Raw genomic sequence first — 20,998 nt, 5'->3', positions numbered from 1 at the left:
ATGGTAGATTTTCCTGGTAACAGGCTTTCGTGCCTGTATTAAGGTATCAATGACAGACTCGGAGAAGCCACGCTTTGATAAAATCAAGCGTTCAATCTCCATGCAGTCAGTCTCAGAGAAATTAGATTTGGATGATTGAAAGGACCTTGAAGTAGAAGGTCTCGTCTCAGAGGCAGCGTCCAAGGTGGAAAGGATGATATGTCCACTAGGTCTGCATACCAGGTCCTGCGTGGCCATGCAGGCGCTATCAAAATCACCGATGCTCTCTCCTGCTTGATTTTGGCAATCAGTCGAGGGAGCAGAGGAAATGGTGGAAACACGTAAGCGAGGTTGAAAGACCAAGGTGCTGCTAGAGCATCTATCAGCGTCGCTTCCGGATCCCTGGACCTTGATCCGTAATAAGGAAGCTTGGCGTTCTGGCGAGACGCCATGAGATCCAGTTCTGGTTTGCCCCAACGATGAATCAATTGAGCAAACACCTCCGGATGGAGTTCCCACTCCCCCGGATGAAAAGTCTGACGACTTAAAAAATCTGCCTCCCAGTTCTCTACACCTGGGATATGGATCGCTGATAGGTAGCAAGAGTGTTTCTCTGCCCAGCGAATAATTTTGGAGACTTCTAACATCGCTAAGGAACTCCTTGTTCCCCCTTGATGGTTGATGTAAGCTACAGTCGTGATGTTGTCCGACTGAAATCTGATGAACCTCAGGGTTGTTAACTGAGGCCAAGCCTGAAGAGCATTGAATATTGCCCTCAATTCCAGAATATTTATTGGGAGGAGTTTCTCCTCCTGAGTCCATGATTCCTGAGCCTTCAGGGAGTTCCAGACTGCACCCCAACCTAGAAGGCTGGCATCTGTCGTTACAATTGTCCAATCTGGCCTGCGAAAGGTCATACCTTTGGACAGATGGACCCGAGATAGCCATAGTAGAGGGGACAAATCTGTGTAATCCCCATTCCACTGACTGAGCATGCATAGTTGCAGCGGTCTGAGATGTAGGCGCGCAAACGGAACTATGTCCATTGCCGCTACCATTAAGCCAATTACCTCCATGCACTGAGCCACCGAAGGGCGCGGAATAGAATGGAGAACACGGCAAGAATTTAGAAGTTTTGATAACCTGGACTCAGTCAGGTAAATTTTCATTTCTACAGAATCTATCAGAGTCCCTAGGAAGGAGACTCTTGTGAGTGGGGACAGAGAACTCTTTTCCTCGTTCACTTTCCACCCGTGCGACCTCAGAAATGCCAGAACTATGTCCGTATGGGACTTGGCAATTTGGAAATTTGACGCCTGTATCAGGATGTTGTCTAGATAAGGGGCCACTGCTATGCCCCGTGGCCTTAGGACCGCCAGAAGCGACCCCAGAACCTTTGTAAAAATTCTTGGGGGTGTAGCTAACCCGAAGGGAAGAGCCACAAACTGGTAATGCCTGTCCAGAAAGGCAAACCTTAGGAACTGATGATGATCTTTGTGTATCGGAATGTGAAGGTAAGCATCTTTTAGATCCACCGTAGTCATATATTGACCCTCCTGGATCATAGGTAGGATGGTCCGAATAGTTTCCATTTTGAATGATGGAACTATGAGGATATTAAGATCTTTAGATCCAAGATTGGTCTGAAGGTTCCCTCTTTTTTGGGAACCACAAACAGATTTGAGTAAAATCCCTGTCCCTGTTCCTCCTTTGGAACTGGATGGATCACTCCCATAACTAGGAGGTCTTGCACACAGTATAAGAATGCCTCTTTATTTATCTGGTTGGCAGATAATCGTGAAAGGTGAAATCTCCCTTGTGGAGGAGAAGCCTTGAAGTCCAGAAGATACCCCTGAGATATAATCTCCAACGCCCAGGGATCCTGAACATCTCTTGCCCACGCCTGGGCGAAGAGAGAAAGTCTGCCCCCTACTAGATCAGTTACCGGATAGGGGGCCATTCCTTCATGCTGTCTTAGAGGCAGCAGCAGGCTTTTTGGCCTGCTTGCCTTTGTTCCAGGACTGGTTAGGTTTCCAGGCAGTCTTGGACTGAGCAAAAGTTCCCTCTTGTTTTGTAGCAGAGGAAGTTGATGCTGCACTTGCCTTGAAGTTTCGAAAGGCACGAAAATTAGACTGTTTGGCCCTTGATTTGGACCTGTCCTGAGGAAGGGCATGACCTTTACCTCCAGTAATGTCAGCAATAATTTCCTTCAAACCAGGCCCGAATAGGTTCTGCCCCTTGAAGGGAATGTTAAGTAGTTTAGACTTTGAAGTCACGTTAGCTGACCAAGATTTAAGCCATAGCGCCCTACGCGCCTGGATGGCAAATCCAGAATTCTTAGCCGTTAGTTTAGTCAAATGAACAATGGCATCAGAAACAAAAGAATTAGCTAGCTTAAGTGCTCTAAGATTGTTAAGTATGTCCTCCAATGGAGTCGTTGTCTGTAAAGCCTCTTCCAGAGACTCAAACCAAAACGCCGCAGCAGCAGTGACAGGAGCAATGCATGCAAGGGGCTGCAGGATAAAACCTTGTTGAATAAACATTTTCTTAAGGTAACCCTCTAATTTTTTATCCATAGGATCTGAAAAAGCACAACTGTCCTCGACAGGGATAGTAGTACGCTTTGCTAAAGTAGAAACTGCTCCCTCCACCTTAGGGACCGTCTGCCATAAGTCCCGTGTGGTGGCGTCTATGGGAAACATTTATCTAAAAATAGGAGGGGGGGAAAACGGCACACCGGGTCTATCCCACTCCTTGCTAATAATTTCTGTAAACCTTTTAGGTATTGGAAAAACCTCAGTACACACCGGCACTGCAAAGTATTTATCCAGTCTACACAATTTCTCTGGCACTGCAATTGTGTCACAGTCATTCAGAGCAGCTAAAACCTCCCTAAGCAAAACACGGAGGTTCTCAAGCTTAAATTTAAAAGTAGAAATATCAGAATCAGGTTTCCCCGAGTCAGAGATATCACCCACAGACTGAAGCTCTCCTTCCTCAGCTTCTGCATATTGTGAGGCAGTATCAGACATGGCTCTTAAAGCATCTGTATGCTCTGTATTACGCCTAACACCAGAGCTATCACGCTTTCCTCTAAATTCAGGCAGTCTGGCTAATACCACTGACAGTGTATTATCCATGACTGCCGCCATGTCTTGTAAAGTAATCGCTATGGGCGTCCTTGATGTACTTGGCGCCATTTGAGCGTGAGTCCCTTGAGCGGGAGTCAAAGCGTCTGACACGTGGGGAGAGTTAGTCGGCATAACTTCCCCCTCGTCAGAATCCTCTGTTGATAAATTTTTTAAAGGCAAAAGCTGATCTTTATTGTTTAAAGTGAAATCAATACATTTACTACACATTCTCGTATGGGGTTCCACCATGGCTTTTAAACATAATGAACAAGGAGTTTCCTCTATGTCAGACATGTTTGTACAGACTAGCAATGAGACTAGCAAGCTTGGAAAACACTTTAAATAAAGTTAACAAGCAAATATAAAAAACGGTACTATGCCTTTAAGAGAAATACATTTTGTCAAAATTTGAAAAACAGTGAAAAAAGGCAGTAAATCAAACGAAATTTGTACAGTGTATGTAATAGGTTAGCAGAGCATTGCACCCACTTGCAAATGGATGATTAACCCCTTAATGCAAAAAACGGATCAAAAAAACGAAATAAACGTTTTTTAAACAGTCACATCAACTGCCACAGCTCAGCTGTGGCCCTACCTTCCTCAATAAACGACTTTTGAAGCCTTTAGAGCCCTTCAGAGACGTCCTATAGCATGCAGGGGACTGCTGAGGGAAGCTGAATGTCTCTGTCTGTAATTTTAACTGCGCAAAAAAGCACAAAAATAGGCCCCTCCCACTCATACTACAACAGTGGAAAGCCTCAGGAAACTGTTTCTAGGCAAAAATCAAGCCAGCCATGTGGAAAAAACTAGGCCCCAATAAGTTTTATCACCAAAGCATATATAAAAACGATTAAACATGCCAGCAAACGTTTTATATTGCCATATTATCAGAGTATATATCTCTGGTAGTAAGCCTGATACAAGTCACTATTAAATCACTGTTTTTAGGCTTAACTTACATTAATCAGGTACCAGCAGCATTTTCTAGTCCCTAGAAAAACTTAAAACTGCACATACCTCAATAGCAGGATAACCTGCACGCCATTCTCCCTCTGAAGTTACCTCATTCCTCAGACATATGTGAGAACAGCAGTGGATCTTAGTTACAAGCTGCTAAGATCATAGAAAAACGCAGGCAGATTCTTCTTCTAAATACTGCATGAGATAAAATAGTACAACTCCGGTACTATTTGAAAATAACAAACTTTTGATTGAAGAAAAAACTAACTATATTTTACCACTCTCCTCTTACTACATCCATCTTTGTTGAGAGTTGCAAGAGAATGACTGGATATGGCAGTTATGGGAGGAGCTATATAGCAGTTCTGCTGTGGGTGTCCTCTTGCAACTTCCTGTTGGGAAGGAGAATATCCCACAAGTAATGGATGATCCGTGGACTGGATACACCTTACAAGAGAAATGATGTCCATGGCCAGGGTAAGGACAGGAAAAACCTCAACTGCTTTAGTTTTGAGTTTGAAAATAATATCCAATTGCTTTATAGTCTTATCCTCCACCTGCTTGGGGTCCTGGACCCATAATGTCTTCAAAACCTCATTTAGTAAGGAATGCAGATGTTCTTGCATAAACTGAAAAGTCCACAGCTTTTTATGTTAGTGTTTGCATGAGAGGCACAGAAACAGTAGGTACCCCATCTCTAGTAGAAGAACTAGAAGAAACATATTTACGCCAAGCTGAGGGTTGCATAACTGCCATAATCTCAGAAATAGTTGACTGTAAGCAGTGTTCCCTCTAAAGCCAGTTTTATGAGCGGCCCAGCAGTGAAACAGTTAATAAGAGAACCATACCTTGCAGTCTGCATTGTGCAATGTTTGCTAATTGCAGGGTGCGGTTACCTAATTAACTGATTCACTACTGGGCCGCACACAAAACTGGCCTTAGAGGGAACACTGGCCGACCTGACTAATATACACTGGTGGTGGGCAAATTGAGGGAACAGTGGTAGTTGTAGACTGCAAAACAGAACTCAGACAAGTACTGCAGAGTTGAGTGGGAGGACAAACAATAATCAATTTGCAAAGCATACACTTATTTGTCGGGAACATAAATCTATGGATCTACCCTCTAATGGATCTAATCTGGAAGAAACAGTTCCAGTCTGCTGCTCCATAGTAAAATTTGAAAGTTGTAAAAAGCAATAGAAGCACCTCAAAATGAAGGTATATAAAAGGACAATAAGTAACAAAAAACAGAGTAGAAAGTATTGTGGTGCCAAAATATTACAGGATAAGGAATGCCCATGCAGTACCCTCTAGCACTATCCACTAATGGTTTTAAGGAACTCAATATGGCTTAACACTTTATACATGCTGTCAGTTAAAAGAGTGCATATATACTATATAAATTAACTGACTCAGAGTAATAATAGCGGATATACCGCTTTAAAAGTGTTTCCAAAATGTTTTCAAAACTGCAATTACACAGAGAGTGAAAAAAACAACAGAATAAATCATTGCAATAAACCTCCTTAGCTTCTGGCATTGGGTTAATCTTATCACCTCTGGTACCAATATTGTAGCGATTAGCGCTCCTAAGAGAGACTCCACTGATGATGGCCACCGCCAGCATGAAGGAGGAGCTGAGGAGATGCAATCCAAGTGGCAGGGATTTTTTTTTTAACTCCCTCCAAACTGAAGGATAACTTTACCATAGCTGCCCTATGCTTAGGCATCGCCTGCACTGTACATTAGAAGTAAACGCTCAGTTAATTGCACCAAGCACAATATCCACCTCACATATCAGCAAGATACGAATTCAGACAAACAAAGTTAAGTAGGACAGTTAAATGGCACAGATATTATCTAATACTGGTTAAAAAGCACACTAAGCAGTGTACCAACAAATAGCCTGTGGGCTGTAAATATATGCAGGTTCTTACTAGTAGTTGCCCAATCCACTGATCTTACCCTGAAAGCCACAAGTAGATACAGTAGATTGCCCCTCCTGTATTGCAACTCACAGTAGAGGATATATTGAGTGACTAAATCTTCATTACCCAACAGGAGGTGGCTAAATAAATTGTCCCAGTGATGCCCGTTGCAGGCTTGTGACTAATATTCCAGCAAGGAGATTTACATTGAATCCCTCTCTTCCAGGAACTATATTATGAGTGAAAATTTGGGATGAATATCCCTGTATTTCAATAAATCATGAATACCTCTATCCTTACCTTCTCCTAGATGAGGCAAAGTACTACTGGGAGGGAAAGGGAAGTAGGAGCTTTACTTAAAGCTCTAGTATAGGGGGTCTCTGCATCCTCCTGGTGGACAGTAAGGAATCGTGGACTCACACCACCTTAAGAAAGGAAACTTATTTTGTACTTGAAGGAAACCGAATCTTGTACTTACTTGTTTTATGGAAGCTAGTCATAGTCAAAACAAGTGGGATGGCATGGCTAGGGATAGCCTAGTCAGACCTCTCTAGGATTATTCTGAAATGGCTTTGGGAATTTTTTTCAGTTAGACCAGGATGAACTCGCTGGTTCAAATGCAAAATGTGAGGAAAACTGAAGAATGTTGGCAGAAAAATGAAGATCTCTGAGGGGGATCAAAAATAATTCAAGGCTTCGACTTTTCCTGGAGAGCCTCATCCTGCATGATTTTCTATGGAACAGCTTCCAACTTTGAACCAAAATACATTTTACCTTTAAATTGTAAAACCATCAGTTTGTCTTAGAAATACCATCAGATAATCAGGTTTTCAGCTTTATTGAAAAAAGTTAAAGTTCTGGCTGATAAGCTTAATCTATAGTTTATAGCATTATGGGTATCTATTTTCTAGTTTCACAGATTTAAGACTCTAAAATTTGCAAACAAATTTGGGACACACTTATTAGTATGCTAGATAATATTATATATACTAGACATAAAAATACAGTTTTTTTATAATCATGTAAGATAAATTGATCCAATTTTATTTATGTATGGGTATTACTAACAAGTATGCATATAACATTGTAAATAAATCAATGGCCACTTCTTCCTGTTAAAAAATTATTGTGTTTAAGAAAATGTATAAATCCAGAATATAAATTACTCATACTTTCTGTTCCTTTTCTGGGCTCGACTATAAGCTTCCAAGCCTTCCGTCAGTGTCTTCAGCTTATCAGACTCGACCTAAGAGAAGGTATGAAAACAATCATATTATATTAAGCAGTTGTATCTAGTAACTTCATAATTTAAACTTTTGTTTAAAGAATACTTTAAGATCATCTCTATGGTAAATAGCCATTATAATAAAAATAAATATATAAAATTACGTTAGTAAGTGACCCTGTGCCCCTATGTCTTTAGTCCCTGCAAAAATGGTTAAACACACAGTAGAAGTACCGCTCAGGACCCACAGAAAAACTGCCACTGATCAGCAATCACAATCAGCAGCACTAGTTACACAGCTGTATAATGAAACTAGCACAGGTGATTGGATCAGCAGTACTTCTACTATGTGTACTTTTCCAAAAGTTAAACACAGAGGTGCAGGGTTGCTAGTCTTAAAATTACATGCTCTAATGAATTAGAGCATGATTTTTTTCTGACTATAATGGCCTTTAATCCTGCTTTTTGCTACTGGATCATTGATGACACTGAATGAGACACCAGTGTTAGCTGGTAAGCTGAATGCACATAAATAACAGAATTTATGTTTACCTGATAAATTTCTTTCTCCTACGGTGTATCCGGTCCACGGCTTCATCCTTACTTGTGGGATATTCTCAATCGCTACAGGAAGTGGCAAAGAGCACACAGCAGAGCTGTCCATATAGCTCCCCTCAGGCTCCGCCCCCCAGTCATTCGACCGACTGTTAGGAGAAAAAGGAGAACCATAGGGTGCAGTGGTGACTGTAGTTTACAAAAAATAAATTTAAACCTGACCAAAATGCCAGGGCGGGCCGTGGACCGGATACACCGTAAGAGAAAGAAATTTATCAGGTAAACATAAATTCTGTTTTCTCCTACATTGGTGTATCCGGTCCACGGCTTCATCCTTACTTGTGGGAACCAATACCAAAGCTTTAGGACACGGATGAAGGGAGGGAACAAGTCAGGTAACCTAAACGGAAGGCACCACTACTTGCAAAACCTTTCTCCCAAAAATAGCCTCCGAAGAAGCAAAAGTATCGAATTTGTAAAATTTGCAAAACGTATGCAGTGAAGACCAAGTCGCTGCCTTACAAATCTGTTCAACAGAAGCCTCATTCTTGAAAGCCCATGTGGAAGCCACAGCTCTAGTAGAGTGAGCTGTAATTCGTTCAGGAGGCTGCCTTCCAGCAGTCTCATAAGCCAACCGGATGATGCTTTTCAGCCACATCAAGATTGTGTAACAGACGTTCCTTGTTAGAAACTGGATTAGGACACAGAGAAGGAACAACTATTTCCTGGTTGATATTCTTATTGGAAACCACTTTTGGAAGAAAACCAGGTTTGGTACGTAAAACGACCTTATCTGTATGAAACACCAGATAGGGTGAATTACACTGCAAAGCAGACAATTCAGAAACTCTTCTAGCAGAATAGCTACTAAAAACAAAACTTTCCAAGATAGTAACTTAATATCTATGGAATGTAGAGGTTCAAACGGAACCCCTTGAAGAACTGAAAGAACTAGGTTTAGACTCCATGGAGGAGCCACAGGTCTGTAGACAGGCTTGATTCTGACTAAAGCCTGTACAAACGCCTGAATATCTGGCATGGCTGCCAGACGCTTGTGTAACAAAACAGACAGAGCAGATATCTGTCCCTTTAAAGAACTAGCTGACAGACCTTTCTCCAATCCTTCTTGGAGAAAAGATAGTATCCTTGGAATCCTAATCTTACTCCATGAGTAACCCTTGGATTCGCACCAGCAAAGATATTTCCGCCATATCTTATGGTAAATTTTCCTGGTGACAGGCTTTCTAGCCTGGATCAGAGTATCTATAACTGATTCCGAAAACCCACGCTTAGCAAGAATCAAGCATTCAATCTCCAAGCAGTTAGTTGCAGAGAAACTAGGTTTGGATGTTCGAATGGACCTTGAATTAGAAGGTTCTGCCTCAAAGGCAGCTTCCATGGTGGAACCGATGACATATTCACCAGGTCTGCATACCAAGTCCTGCGTGGCCACGCAGGAGCTATCAGAATTACCGAAGCCTTCTCCTGTTTGATCCTGGCTACTAGCCGGGGAGAAGGGGAAACGGTGGAAAGACATAAGCTAGATTGAACGACCAAGGCGCTACTAAGGCATCTACCAATGTCGCCTTGGGATTCCTGGACCTGGACCCGTAACGTGTAACTTTGGAGTTCTGACGTGACGCCATCAGATCTAGATCTGGAATGCCCCATAGCTGGGTCAGCTGAGCAAAAACCTCCGGGTGGAGTTCCCACTCCCCCGGATGGAAAGTCTGACGACTCAGATAATCCGCTTCCCAGTTATCCACTCCTGGGATGTGAATTGCTGATAGATGGCAGGAGTGATTCTCTGCCCATTTGATGATCTTGGATACCTCCCTCATCGCCAGGGAACTCTTTGTTCCCCCCTGATGATTGATGTACGCTACAGTCGTCATGTTGTCCGACTGAAATCTGATGAATTTGGCCTCCGCTAGTTGAGGCCATGCCTGGAGCGCATTGAATATCGCTCTCAATTCCAAAATGTTTATCGGGAGAAGAGATTCTTCCCGAGACCATAGACCCTGAGCCTTCAGGGACTTCCAGACCGCGCCCCAGCCTAAGAGGCTGGCGTCGGTCGCGACAATGATCCACTCCGGTCTTCGGAAACTCATTCCCTGAGACAGGTGATCCTGAGACAACCACCAGAGGAGTGAGTCTCTGGTTTGCTGGTCCATCTGAATCTGGGGAGACAAATCTGCATAATCCCCATTCCATTGTTTGAGCATGCACAGTTGCAATGGTCTTAAATGAATTCGAGCAAAAGGAACCACGTCCATTGCCGCAACCATTAGTCCTATTACCTCCATGCACTGAGCTATGGAGGGTTGAGGAATGGATTGAAGAACTCGACAAGTGTTCAAAAGTTTTAATTTCCTGACCTCTGTCAGAAAGATTTTCATTTCTACAGAGTCTATTATTGTTCCCAGGAAGGGAACCCTTGTGAACGGGGACAGAGAACTTTTTTCTATGTTCACCTTCCACCCGTGAGACCTTAGAAAGGCTAGAACAATGTCCGTATGAGCCCTTGCTTTGTGAAAGGACGATGCCTGTATTAAAATGTCATCTAGGTAAGGTGCTACTGCAATGCCCCTTGGCCTTAGCACCGCTAGAAGGGACCCTAGCACCTTTGTGAAAATTCTGGGAGCAGTGGCCAATCCAAAGGGAAGAGCCACAAACTGGTATTGCTTGTCCAGAAAGGCGAACCTCAGAAACTGATGGTGATCTTTGTGGATAGGAATATGCAGGTACGCATCCTTTAAGTCCACGGTAGTCATATATTGACCCTCCTGGATCATTGGTAAAATTGTCCGAATGGTTTCCATTTTGAATGATGGAACTCTGAGGAATTTGTTTAGGATCTTTAAATCCAGAATTGGCCTGAAAGTTCCTTCCTTTTTGGGAACTACAAACAGGTTTGAGTAAAATCCCAGTCCTTGTTCTGCTGTTGGAACTGGGTTTATCACTCCCATTTTTAAAAGGTCTTCTACGCAATGTAAGAATGCCTGTCTCTTTATCTGGTCTAAAGATAAGCGAGACATGTGGAACCTTCCCCTTGGAGGAAGGTCCTTGAATTCTAGAAGATAGCCCTGAGAGACAATTTCTAGTGCCCAGGGGTCTGGAACATCTCTTGCCCAGGCCTGAGCAAAGAGAGAAAGTCTGCCCCCTACTAGATCCGGTCCCGGATCGGGGGCTACCCCTTCATGCTGTCTTGGTAGCAGCAGCAGGCTTTTTGGCCTGTTTACCCTTGTTCCAGCCTTGCAATGGTTTCCATGCTGGTTTGGGCTGGGGTGCGTTACCCTCTTGCCTAGTGGCTGTAGAGGTAGAAGCCGGTCCGTTCCTGAAATTGCGAAAGGAACGAAAATTAGACTTATTTTTAGCTTTGAAAGGTCTATCCTGTGGAAGGGCATGGCCCTTTCCCCCAGTGATATCTGAAATAATTTCTTTCAACTCTGGCCCGAATAGGGTCTTACCCTTGAAAGGAATATTAAGCAATATTGTTTTGGACGACACATCCGCCGACCACGATTTTAGCCAAAGCGCCCTACGCGCCACTATTGCGAAACCAGAATTTTTCGCCGCTAATTTAGCTAACTGAAAAGCGGCATCTGCAATGAAAGAATTAGCCAACTTCAGGGCATGAATTCTATCCATAACTTCATCATAAGAAGTCTCCTTCTGGAGCGAGTTTTCTAATTCCTCAAACCAAAAAGCAGATGCAGTGGTTACAGGAATAATGCAAGAAATTGGTTGAAGAAGAAAACCTTGTTGAACAAAAATTTTCTTAAGTAAACCTTCTAATTTTTTATCCATAGGATTTTTGAAAGCGCAACTGTCTTCTATTGGTATAGTTGTGCGCTTAGCTAGCATTGAAACTGCCCCCTCTACCTTAGGGACCGTCTGCCACGTGTCCCTTATGGGGTCAACAATGGGGAACATTATCTTAAATATAGGAGGGGGAACAAAAGGTACACCTGGCTTCTCCCACTCCTTATTCACTATATCCGCCACCCTCTTAGGTATCGGAAACGCATCAGTGTGTACTGGGACCTCTAAGAATTTATCCATTTTACACAATTTTTCTGGGACCACCAAAGGGTCACAATCATCAAGAGTAGCTAGGACCTCCTTAAGTAGAGCGCGGAGGTGTTCAAGATTAAATTTAAATGCTATGGTATCAGGCTCTGCCTGCTGAGAAACTTTTCCTGTGTCAGAAATTTCTCCCTCAGACAGGCCCTCCCTCACCGCCAAGTCAGATTGATGTGAGGGCACTACAGATAAATTATCCTCTGCCTCTGCTTGCTCATTTTCTGTATTTAAAACTGAGCAACCACGCTTCCTAGGAAAAGCTGGCAGTTTGGATAAAAATGCTGCGAGAGAATTATCCATTACTGCTGCTAACTGTTGCATAGTAATAGCAATTGGCGCGCTAGATGTACTGGGCATCGCTTGTGTTGACACAGAAGGAGAGGATAGTGAGCTATCCTCACTACCTTCAGCTAAAGAATCATCTTGGGCTATATCTTTAAGCGTGATTGTACGGTCCTTAAGCTGTTTGGACGCTATGGCACACTTCACACAAAAATTTAATGGGGGAACCATCTTGGCCTCTTATAACTTAAACATCAAAAAACCATCAAATAAACATCCAATTTTAATGAAATTTTCACCACAGTGCTTTGAAATGATTGCACACAAATTTTCAGACCAATTAACCCCTTAATGCCCAAACCGGAGCTAATAACAGCAATTAACCTGTTAAAAACACTACAGTACTATGCCACAGCTTCCACTGTGGCCTTTACCTTCCTTAGGGATTATTTTAGTAGGAAATAAGCCTCTCTGGAGTCTTTTCTGATGCCTCTGGACTCCCCACGTGAAGCTGCATGAACTGCCTAAGCAAAACAACTGTGCAATTGAGGCCTGAAAATGAGGCCTCCTCCCTCTTCATTCCAGAGTGGAGGGGCCTTTCTGACTAGAATAAATGTCCAAATAAATGCCAGGCGCCAAATAAAACCCCAAAAGTGTTTTAAAGTCTGAAAAAACACCTTATTTATAGTGAAAACATGCTAAAAAGCAATTTAGCCCACAATAGTGTCAACCAACATAGAGCCCTTAATATAAGCCATAATTTTATACAGAGTCTAAGAAAAATGGCTTACCTATCCCAGAGGGGATTGCTGACAGTCTTCTAGCATTACTAGGTCTTGTTAGAAAAATGACTGATCATACCTGAAGCAGTTAAGCCTGCAAACTGTTCCCCCCAACTGAAGTTCTCTGGTTTCAACAGTCCTGCGTGGGAACAGCAATGGATTTTAGTTACTGGTGCTAAAATCATATTCCTCTCGGCAGAAATCTTCATCACTTTCTGCTGCAGAGTAAATAGTACAAGCCGGCACTATTTTAAAATAACAAACTCTTGATAGAAGAATAAAAAACTACAACTAAACACCACATACTCTTTACCACCCCCGTGGAGATGCTACTAGTTAGAGCGGCAAAGAGAATGACTGGGGGGGCGGAGCCTGAGGGGAGCTATATGGACAGCTCTGCTGTGTGCTCTCTTTGCCACTTCCTGTAGGGATTGAGAATATCCCACAAGTAAGGATGAAGCCGTGGACCGGATACACCAATGTAGGAGAAATATTGTATTATTTTTTTACATAATCTTTATTGAAGACTCAAGTATTATAACAAGTACAACTCAAATATGCACAGATCAAATGGACAGGACTATTCATAACTATCTGAACATAGCATCACAGTACAGTCTTCACATTTTATAGTTATCTACCCTTTTGCTAGTTAGAATAATTTTAACTAAAACCTAAGAAAGCAAAGGTTTATTTCTTGATATCAACAATCATAATTATTGTAAGCAAAATCGTAGTTTTGAAAACCACACTTATACTTCGTATGAACTAGGGTACTTGTTATTGTGACTTTTTTAATTGAAAAAAGGAAATTAGCATGATGACATAACAGCTCACCAGAATGAAAATGGCAACTCTAAGATACATTTTTGAATCTTTAAACGAGTGTCCAAACTTCAACAGGAAAAAACGTATTTGTCTCACAGTGCCAACAGCTGAACACTGAGCCGCCATCACAACCCCAGCCATTCAATAGCACTTCATATTTAATTGGGACAGCAACAAATGCTTAAAGTTAAAAAGTTCTAGAAATAATAAAATACTTCTCAGAATTAAAAACATAATTTATGTAAGAACTTATCTGATAAATTATTTTTCTTTCATAGTGGCAAGAGTCCATAAATTAGTGACGTATGGGATATACATTCCTACCAGGAGGGGGCAAAGTTTCCCAAACCTCAAAATGCCTATAAATACACCTTACTCACACCTTAGTTTAACAAATAGCCAAGAAGTGAGGTGTATAAAAAAAAAAAAAAAAGTAAAAAGCAGACAAAAAGAGGAACTGGAAAAAATAATGTTCTTTATTCAAAAAAATCATAACCACACAAAATAGGGTGGGTCTCATGGACTCTTGCCACTTTGAAAGAAATGAATTTATCAGGTAAGTTCTTACATAAATTATGTTTTCTTTCATGTAAGTGGCAAGAGTCCATGAGCTAGTGACGTATGGGATATAATACCCAAGAGTCACTAGAGAGAAAGGGATAAATAAAAACAGCTATTTCCGCTGAGAAATTAAATCCCAAAAATACATGTTTTCTTAAAAATGTCAAAAAAACATAATTTATGTAAGAACTTACCTGATAAATTAATTTCTTTCATATTAGCAAGAGTCCATGAGCTAGTGACGTATGGGATATACATTCCTACCAGGAGGGGCAAAGTTTCCCAAACCTCAAAATGCCTATAAATACACCCCTCACCACACCCACAATTCAGTTTAACGAATAGCCAAGAAGTGGGGTGATAAGAAAAAAGTGCGAAAGCATATAAAATAAGGAATTGGAATAATTGTGCTTTATACAAAAAAATCATAACCACCACAAAAAAGGGCGGGCCTCATGGACTCTTGCTAATATGAAAGAAATGAATTTATCAGGTAAGTTCTTACATAAATTATGTTTTCTTTCATGTAATTAGCAAGAGTCCATGAGCTAGTGACGTATGGGATAATGATTACCCAAGATGTGGATCTTTCCACGCAAGAGTCACTAGAGAGGGAGGGATAAAATAAAGACAGCCAATTCCTGCTGAAAATCATCCACACCCAAAATAAAGTTTAATGAAAAACATAAGCAGAAGATTTAAACTGAAACCGCTGCCTGAAGTACTTTTCTACCAAAAACTGCTTCAGAAGAAGAAAATACATCAAAATGGTAGAATTTAGTAAAAGTATGCAAAGAGGACCAAGTTGCTGCTTTGCAAATCTGATCAATCGAAGCTTCATTCCTAAACGCCCAGGAAGTAGAAACTGACCTAGTAGAATGAGCTGTAATCCTTTGAGGCAGAGTTTTACCCGACTCGACATAGGCAAGATGAATTAAAGATTTCAACCAAGATGCCAAAGAAATGGCAGAAGCTTTCTGGCCTTTTCTAGAACCGGAAAAGATAACAAATAGACTAGAAGTCTTTCGGAAAGACTTAGTAGCTTCAACATAATATTTCAAAGCTCTAACAACATCCAAAGAAAGCAACGATTTCTCCTTAGAATTCTTAGGATTAGGACATAATGAAGGAACCACAATTTCTCTACTAATGTTGTTGGAATTCACAACTTTAGGTAAAAATTCAAAAGAAGTTCGCAACACCGCCTTATCCTGATGAAAAATCAGAAAAGGAGACTCACAAGAAAGAGCAGATAATTCAGAGACTCTTCTGGCAGAAGAGATTGCCAAAAGAAACAAAACTTTCCAAGAAAGTAATTTAAGGTCCAATGAATGCATAGGTTCAAACGTAGGAGCTTGAAGAGCCCCCAGAACCAAATTCAAACTCCAAGGAGGAGAAATTGACTTAATGACAGGTTTTATACGAACCAAAGCTTGTACAAAACAATGAATATCAGGAAGATTAGCAATCTTTCTGTGAAAAAGAACAGAAAGAGCAGAGATTTGTCCTTTCAAAGAACTTGCGGATAAACCTTTATCTAAACCATCCTGAAGAAACTGTAAAATTCTCGGAATTCTAAAAGAATGCCAAGAAAAATGATGAGAAAGACACCAAGAAATATAAGTCTTCCAGACTCTATAATATATCTCTCTGGATACAGATTTACGAGCCTGTAACATAGTATTAATCACAGAGTCAGAGAAACCTCTTTGACCAAGAATCAAGCGTTCAATCTCCATACCTTTAAATTTAAGGATTTGAGATCCTGATGGAAAAAAGGACCTTGCGACAGAAGGTCTGGTCGTAGCGGAAGAGTCCACGGATGGCAAGAGGCCATCCGGACAAGATCCGCATACCAAAACCTGTGAGGCCATGCCGGAGCTACCAGCAGAACAAACGAGCATTCCTTCAGAATCTTGGAGATTACTCTTGGAAGAAGAACTAGAGGCGGAAAGATATAGGCAGGATGATACTTCCAAGGAAGTGATAATGCATCCACTGCTTCTGCCTGAGGATCCCGGGATCTGGACAGATACCTGGGAAGTTTCTTGTTTAGATGAGACGCCATCAGATCTATTTCTGGAAGCTCCCACATTTGAACAATCTGAAGAAATACCTCTGGGTGAAGAGACCATTCGCCCGGATGCAACGTTTGGCGACTGAGATAATCCGCTTCCCAATTGTCTATACCTGGGATATGAACCGCAGAGATTAGACAGGAGCTGGATTCCGCCCAAACCAGAATTCGAGATACTTCTTTCATAGCCAGAGGACTGTGAGTCCCTCCTTGATGATTGATGTATGCCACAGTTGTGACATTGTCTGTCTGAAAACAAATGAACGATTCTCTCTTCAGAAGAGGCCAAGACTGAAGAGCTCTGAAAATTGCACGGAGTTCCAAAATATTGATCGGTAATCTCACCTCCTGAGATTCCCAAACTCCTTGTGCCGTCAGAGATCCCCACACAGCTCCCCAACCTGTGAGACTTGCATCTGTTGAAATTACAGTCCAGGTCGGAAGCACAAAAGAAGCCCCCTGAATTAAACAATGGTGATCTGTCCACCACGTTAGAGAGTGTCGTACAATCGGTTTTAAAGATATTAATTGAGATATCTTTGTGTAATCCTTGCACCATTGATTCAGCATACAGAGCTGAAGAGGTCGCATGTGAAAACGAGCAAAGGGGATCGCGTCCGATGCAGCAGTCATAAGACCTAGAATTTCCATGCATAAGGCTACCGAAGGGAATGATTGTGACTGAAGGTTTCGACAAGCTGAAAACAATTTTAGACGTCTCTTGTCTGTTAAAGACAGAGTCATGGACACTGAATCTATCTGGAAACCCAGAAAGGTTACCCTTGTCTGAGGAATCAATGAACTTTTTGGTGAATTGATCCTCCAACCATGATCTTGAAGAAAAAACACAAGTCGATTCGTATGAGATTCTGCTAAATGTAAAGACTGAGCAAGTACCAAGATATCGTCCAAATAAGGAAATACCACAATACCCTGTTCTCTGATTACAGACAGAAGGGCACCGAGAACCTTTGTAAAAATTCTTGGAGCTGTAGCTAGGCCAAACGGCAGAGCCACAAACTGGTAATGCTTGTCCAGAAAAGAGAATCTCAGGAACTGATAATGATCTGGATGAATCGGAATATGCAGATATGCATCCTGTAAATCTATTGTGGACATATAATGCCCTTGCTGAACAAAAGGCAAGATAGTCCTTACAGTTACCATTTTGAACGTTGGTATCCTTACATAACGATTCAATATTTTTAGATCCAGAACTGGTCTGAAGGAATTCTCCTTCTTTGGTACAATGAAGAGATTTGAATAAAACCCCATCCCCTGTTCCAGAACTGGAACCGGCATAATTACTCCAGCCAACTCTAGATCTGAAACACAATTCAGAAATGCTTGAGCTTTCACTGGATTTACTGGGATACGGGAAAGAAAAAATCTCTTTGCAGGAGGTCTCATCTTGAAACCAATTCTGTACCCTTCTGAAACAATGTTCTGAATCCAAAGATTGTGAACAGAATTGATCCAAATTTCTTTGAAAAAACGTAACCTGCCCCCTACCAGCTGAGCTGGAATGAGGGCCGCACCTTCATGTGGACTTAGAAGCTGGCTTTGCCTTTCTAGAAGGCTTGGATTTATTCCAGACTGGAGATGGTTTCCAAACTGAAACTGCTCCTGAGGATGAAGGATCAGGCTTTTGTTCTTTGTTGAAACGAAAGGAACGAAAACGATTATTAGCCCTGTTTTTACCCTTAGATTTTCTATCCTGTGGTAAAAAAGTTCCTTTCCCACCAGTAACAGTTGAGATAATAGAATCCAACTGAGAACCAAATAATTTGTTACCCTGGAAAGAAATGGAAAGTAGAGTTGATTTAGAAGCCATATCAGCATTCCAAGTTTTAAGCCATAAAGCTCTTCTAGCTAAAATAGCTAGAGACATAAACCTGACATCAACTCTGATAATATCAAAAATGGCATCACAGATAAAATTATTAGCATGTTGAAGAAGAATAATAATATTATGAGAATCATGATCTGTTACTTGTTGCGCTAGTTTCCAACCAAAAAGTTGAAGCTGCAGCAACATCAGCCAAAGATATAGCAGGTCTAAGAAGATTACCTGAACACAGATAAGCTTTTCTTAGAAAGGATTCAATTTTCCTATCTAAAGGATCCTTAAACGAAGTACCATCTGACGTAGGAATAGTAGTACGTTTAGCAAGGGTAGAAATAGCCCCATCAACTCTAGGGATTTTGTCCCAAAATTCTAATCTGTCAGACGGCACAGGATATAATTGCTTAAAACGTTTAGAAGGAGTAAATGAATTACCCAATTTATCCCATTCTCTGGAAATTACTTCAGAAATAGCATTAGGAACAGGAAAAACTTCTGGAATAACCACAGGAGATTTAAAGACCTTATCTAAACGTTTAGAATTAGTATCAAGAGGACCAGAATCCTCGATTTCTAAAGCAATTAGTACTTCTTTAAGTAAAGAACGAATAAATTCCATTTTAAATAAATATGAAGATTTATCAGCATCAATCTCTGAGACAGAATCCTCTGAACCAGAAGAGTCATCAAAATCAGAATGATGATGTTCATTTAAAAATTCATCTGTAGAAAGAGAAGTTTTAAAAGATTTTTTATGTTTACTAGAAGGAGAAACAACAGACATAGCCTTCTTGATGGATTCAGAAACAAAATCTCTTATGTTATCAGGAACATTCTGCACCTTAGATGTTGAAGGAACTGCAACAGGCAATGGTACATTACTAAAGGAAATATTATCTGCATTAACAAGTTTGTCATGACAATTAATACAAACAACAGCCGGAGGAATAGCTACCAAAAGTTTACAGCAGATACACTTAGCTTTAGTAGTTCCAGCACTAGACAGCGATTTTCCTGAAGTATCTTCTGACTCAGATGCAACGTGAGACATCTTGCAATATGTAAGAGAAAAAACAACATATAAAGCAAAATTGATCAAATTCCTTAAAAGACAGTTTCAGGAATGGGAAAAAATGCCAATAAACAAGCTTCTAGCAACCAGAAGCAAAGAAAAAATGAGACTGAAATAATGTGGAGACAAAAGCGACGCCCATATTTTTTAGCGCCAAATAAGACGCCCACATTATTTGGCGCCTAAATGCTTTTTGGCGCCAAAAATGACGCCACATCCGGAACGCCGACATTTTTGGCGCAAAAGGACGTAAAAAATGACGCAACTTCCGGCGACACATATGACGCCGGAAACAGAAAAGATTTTTTTCCGCGCCAAAAAAGTCCGCGCCAAGAATGACGCAATAAAATGAAGCATTTTCAGCCCCCGCGAGCCTAACAGCCCACAGGGAAAAAGAGTCAAATTTTTTAAGGTAAAAAAATGATTGAATTGAAATGCATTATCCCAAATATGAAACTGACTGTCTGAAAATAAGGAATGTTGAACATCCTGAGTCAAGGCAAATAAATGTTTGAATACATATATTTAGAACTTTATAAACAAAGTGCCCAACCATAGCTTAGAGTGTCACAGAAAATAAGATTTACTTACCCCAGGACACTCATCTACATGTTTGTAGAAAGCCAAACCAGTACTGAAACGAAAATCAGCAGAGGTAATGGTATATAAATAAGAGTATATCGTCGATCTGAAAAGGGAGGTAAGAGATGAATCTCTACGACCGATAACAGAGAACCTATGAAATAGACCCCGTAGAAAGAGATCACTGCATTCAAAATAGGCAATACTCCCCTCACATCCCTCTGACATTCACTGCACGCTGAGAGGAAAACCGGGCTCCAACTTGCTGCGGAGCGCATATCAACGTAGAATCTAGCACAAACTTACTTCACCACCTCCATAGGAGGCAAAGTTTGTAAAACTGAATTGTGGGTGTGGTGAGGGGTGTATTTATAGGCATTTTGAGGTTTGGGAAACTTTGCCCCTCCTGGTAGGAATGTATATCCCATACGTCACTAGCTCATGGACTCTTGCTAATTACATGAAAGAAAACTAAAATAAAAGGCATTAGAATCAAGCTGAGACAACTGCCCGAAGAACCTTTCTACCAAAGGCTGCTTCCGAAAAGCAAATACAAAAAAATGGTAAAATTAGAAAAAATATGCAAAGAAGACCAAGTTGCTGCTTTGCAAATTTGATCAACTGAAGCTTAATTCTTAAGAGCCCAAGAAGTGGAAACTGATTTAGGAGAATGAGCTGTAATTCTCTGAGGCGGAGACTGCCCCGCCTCCAGATAAGCTTTGTGAATCTAAAATCTTAACCAAAAAAAAACAGAGAAATAACAGAGGCTTTCTGATTTATCCTGGAGCCAGAAAAAATAACAAATAGACAACAAATCTTTCTGAAATCTGAAGTAGCCTCAACATAATATTTCAAAGATCTTACCACATCCAAAGAATGTAAAGACCCTTCAAAAGTATTCTTAGGATTAGAACACAAAAAAGAAACAACAATTTCCCTATTGATGTTGATAGAATTCAGAACTTTAGGCAAAATATAAATGAAGACAGCAAAACAACCTTATCTTGATGGAAAAATCAGATAAAGAAACTCACAAGAGAGAGAAGACAATAGAGAAACTCTTCAAGCAGAAGAGATGGCCAAAAGAAATAACTTTCCAAGA

The 20,998-nt window shown here is 41.0% G+C and overlaps 1 protein-coding gene across 4 annotated transcripts in view; it reads right to left on the bottom strand.

The window, feature by feature from the left end:
* The window catches only part of MBD5 (methyl-CpG binding domain protein 5), a 902,668-nt gene that overhangs the window by 88,290 nt on the left and 793,380 nt on the right, over nt 1-20,998 (bottom strand). For all 4 annotated transcript variants that reach the window (XM_053698283.1, XM_053698282.1, XM_053698284.1 and 1 more), the window contains one exon: nt 7,173-7,246. In XM_053698283.1, coding sequence (XP_053554258.1) covers nt 7,173-7,246 — 74 coding nt within the window. The remainder of the gene's footprint in view (nt 1-7,172; nt 7,247-20,998) is intronic.

The sequence above is a fragment of the Bombina bombina genome, chromosome 1, assembly GCF_027579735.1.
Source record: "Bombina bombina isolate aBomBom1 chromosome 1, aBomBom1.pri, whole genome shotgun sequence".
Taxonomy (NCBI): Eukaryota; Metazoa; Chordata; class Amphibia; order Anura; family Bombinatoridae; genus Bombina; species Bombina bombina.
This window is presented reverse-complemented; position numbering and strand designations above follow the sequence as displayed.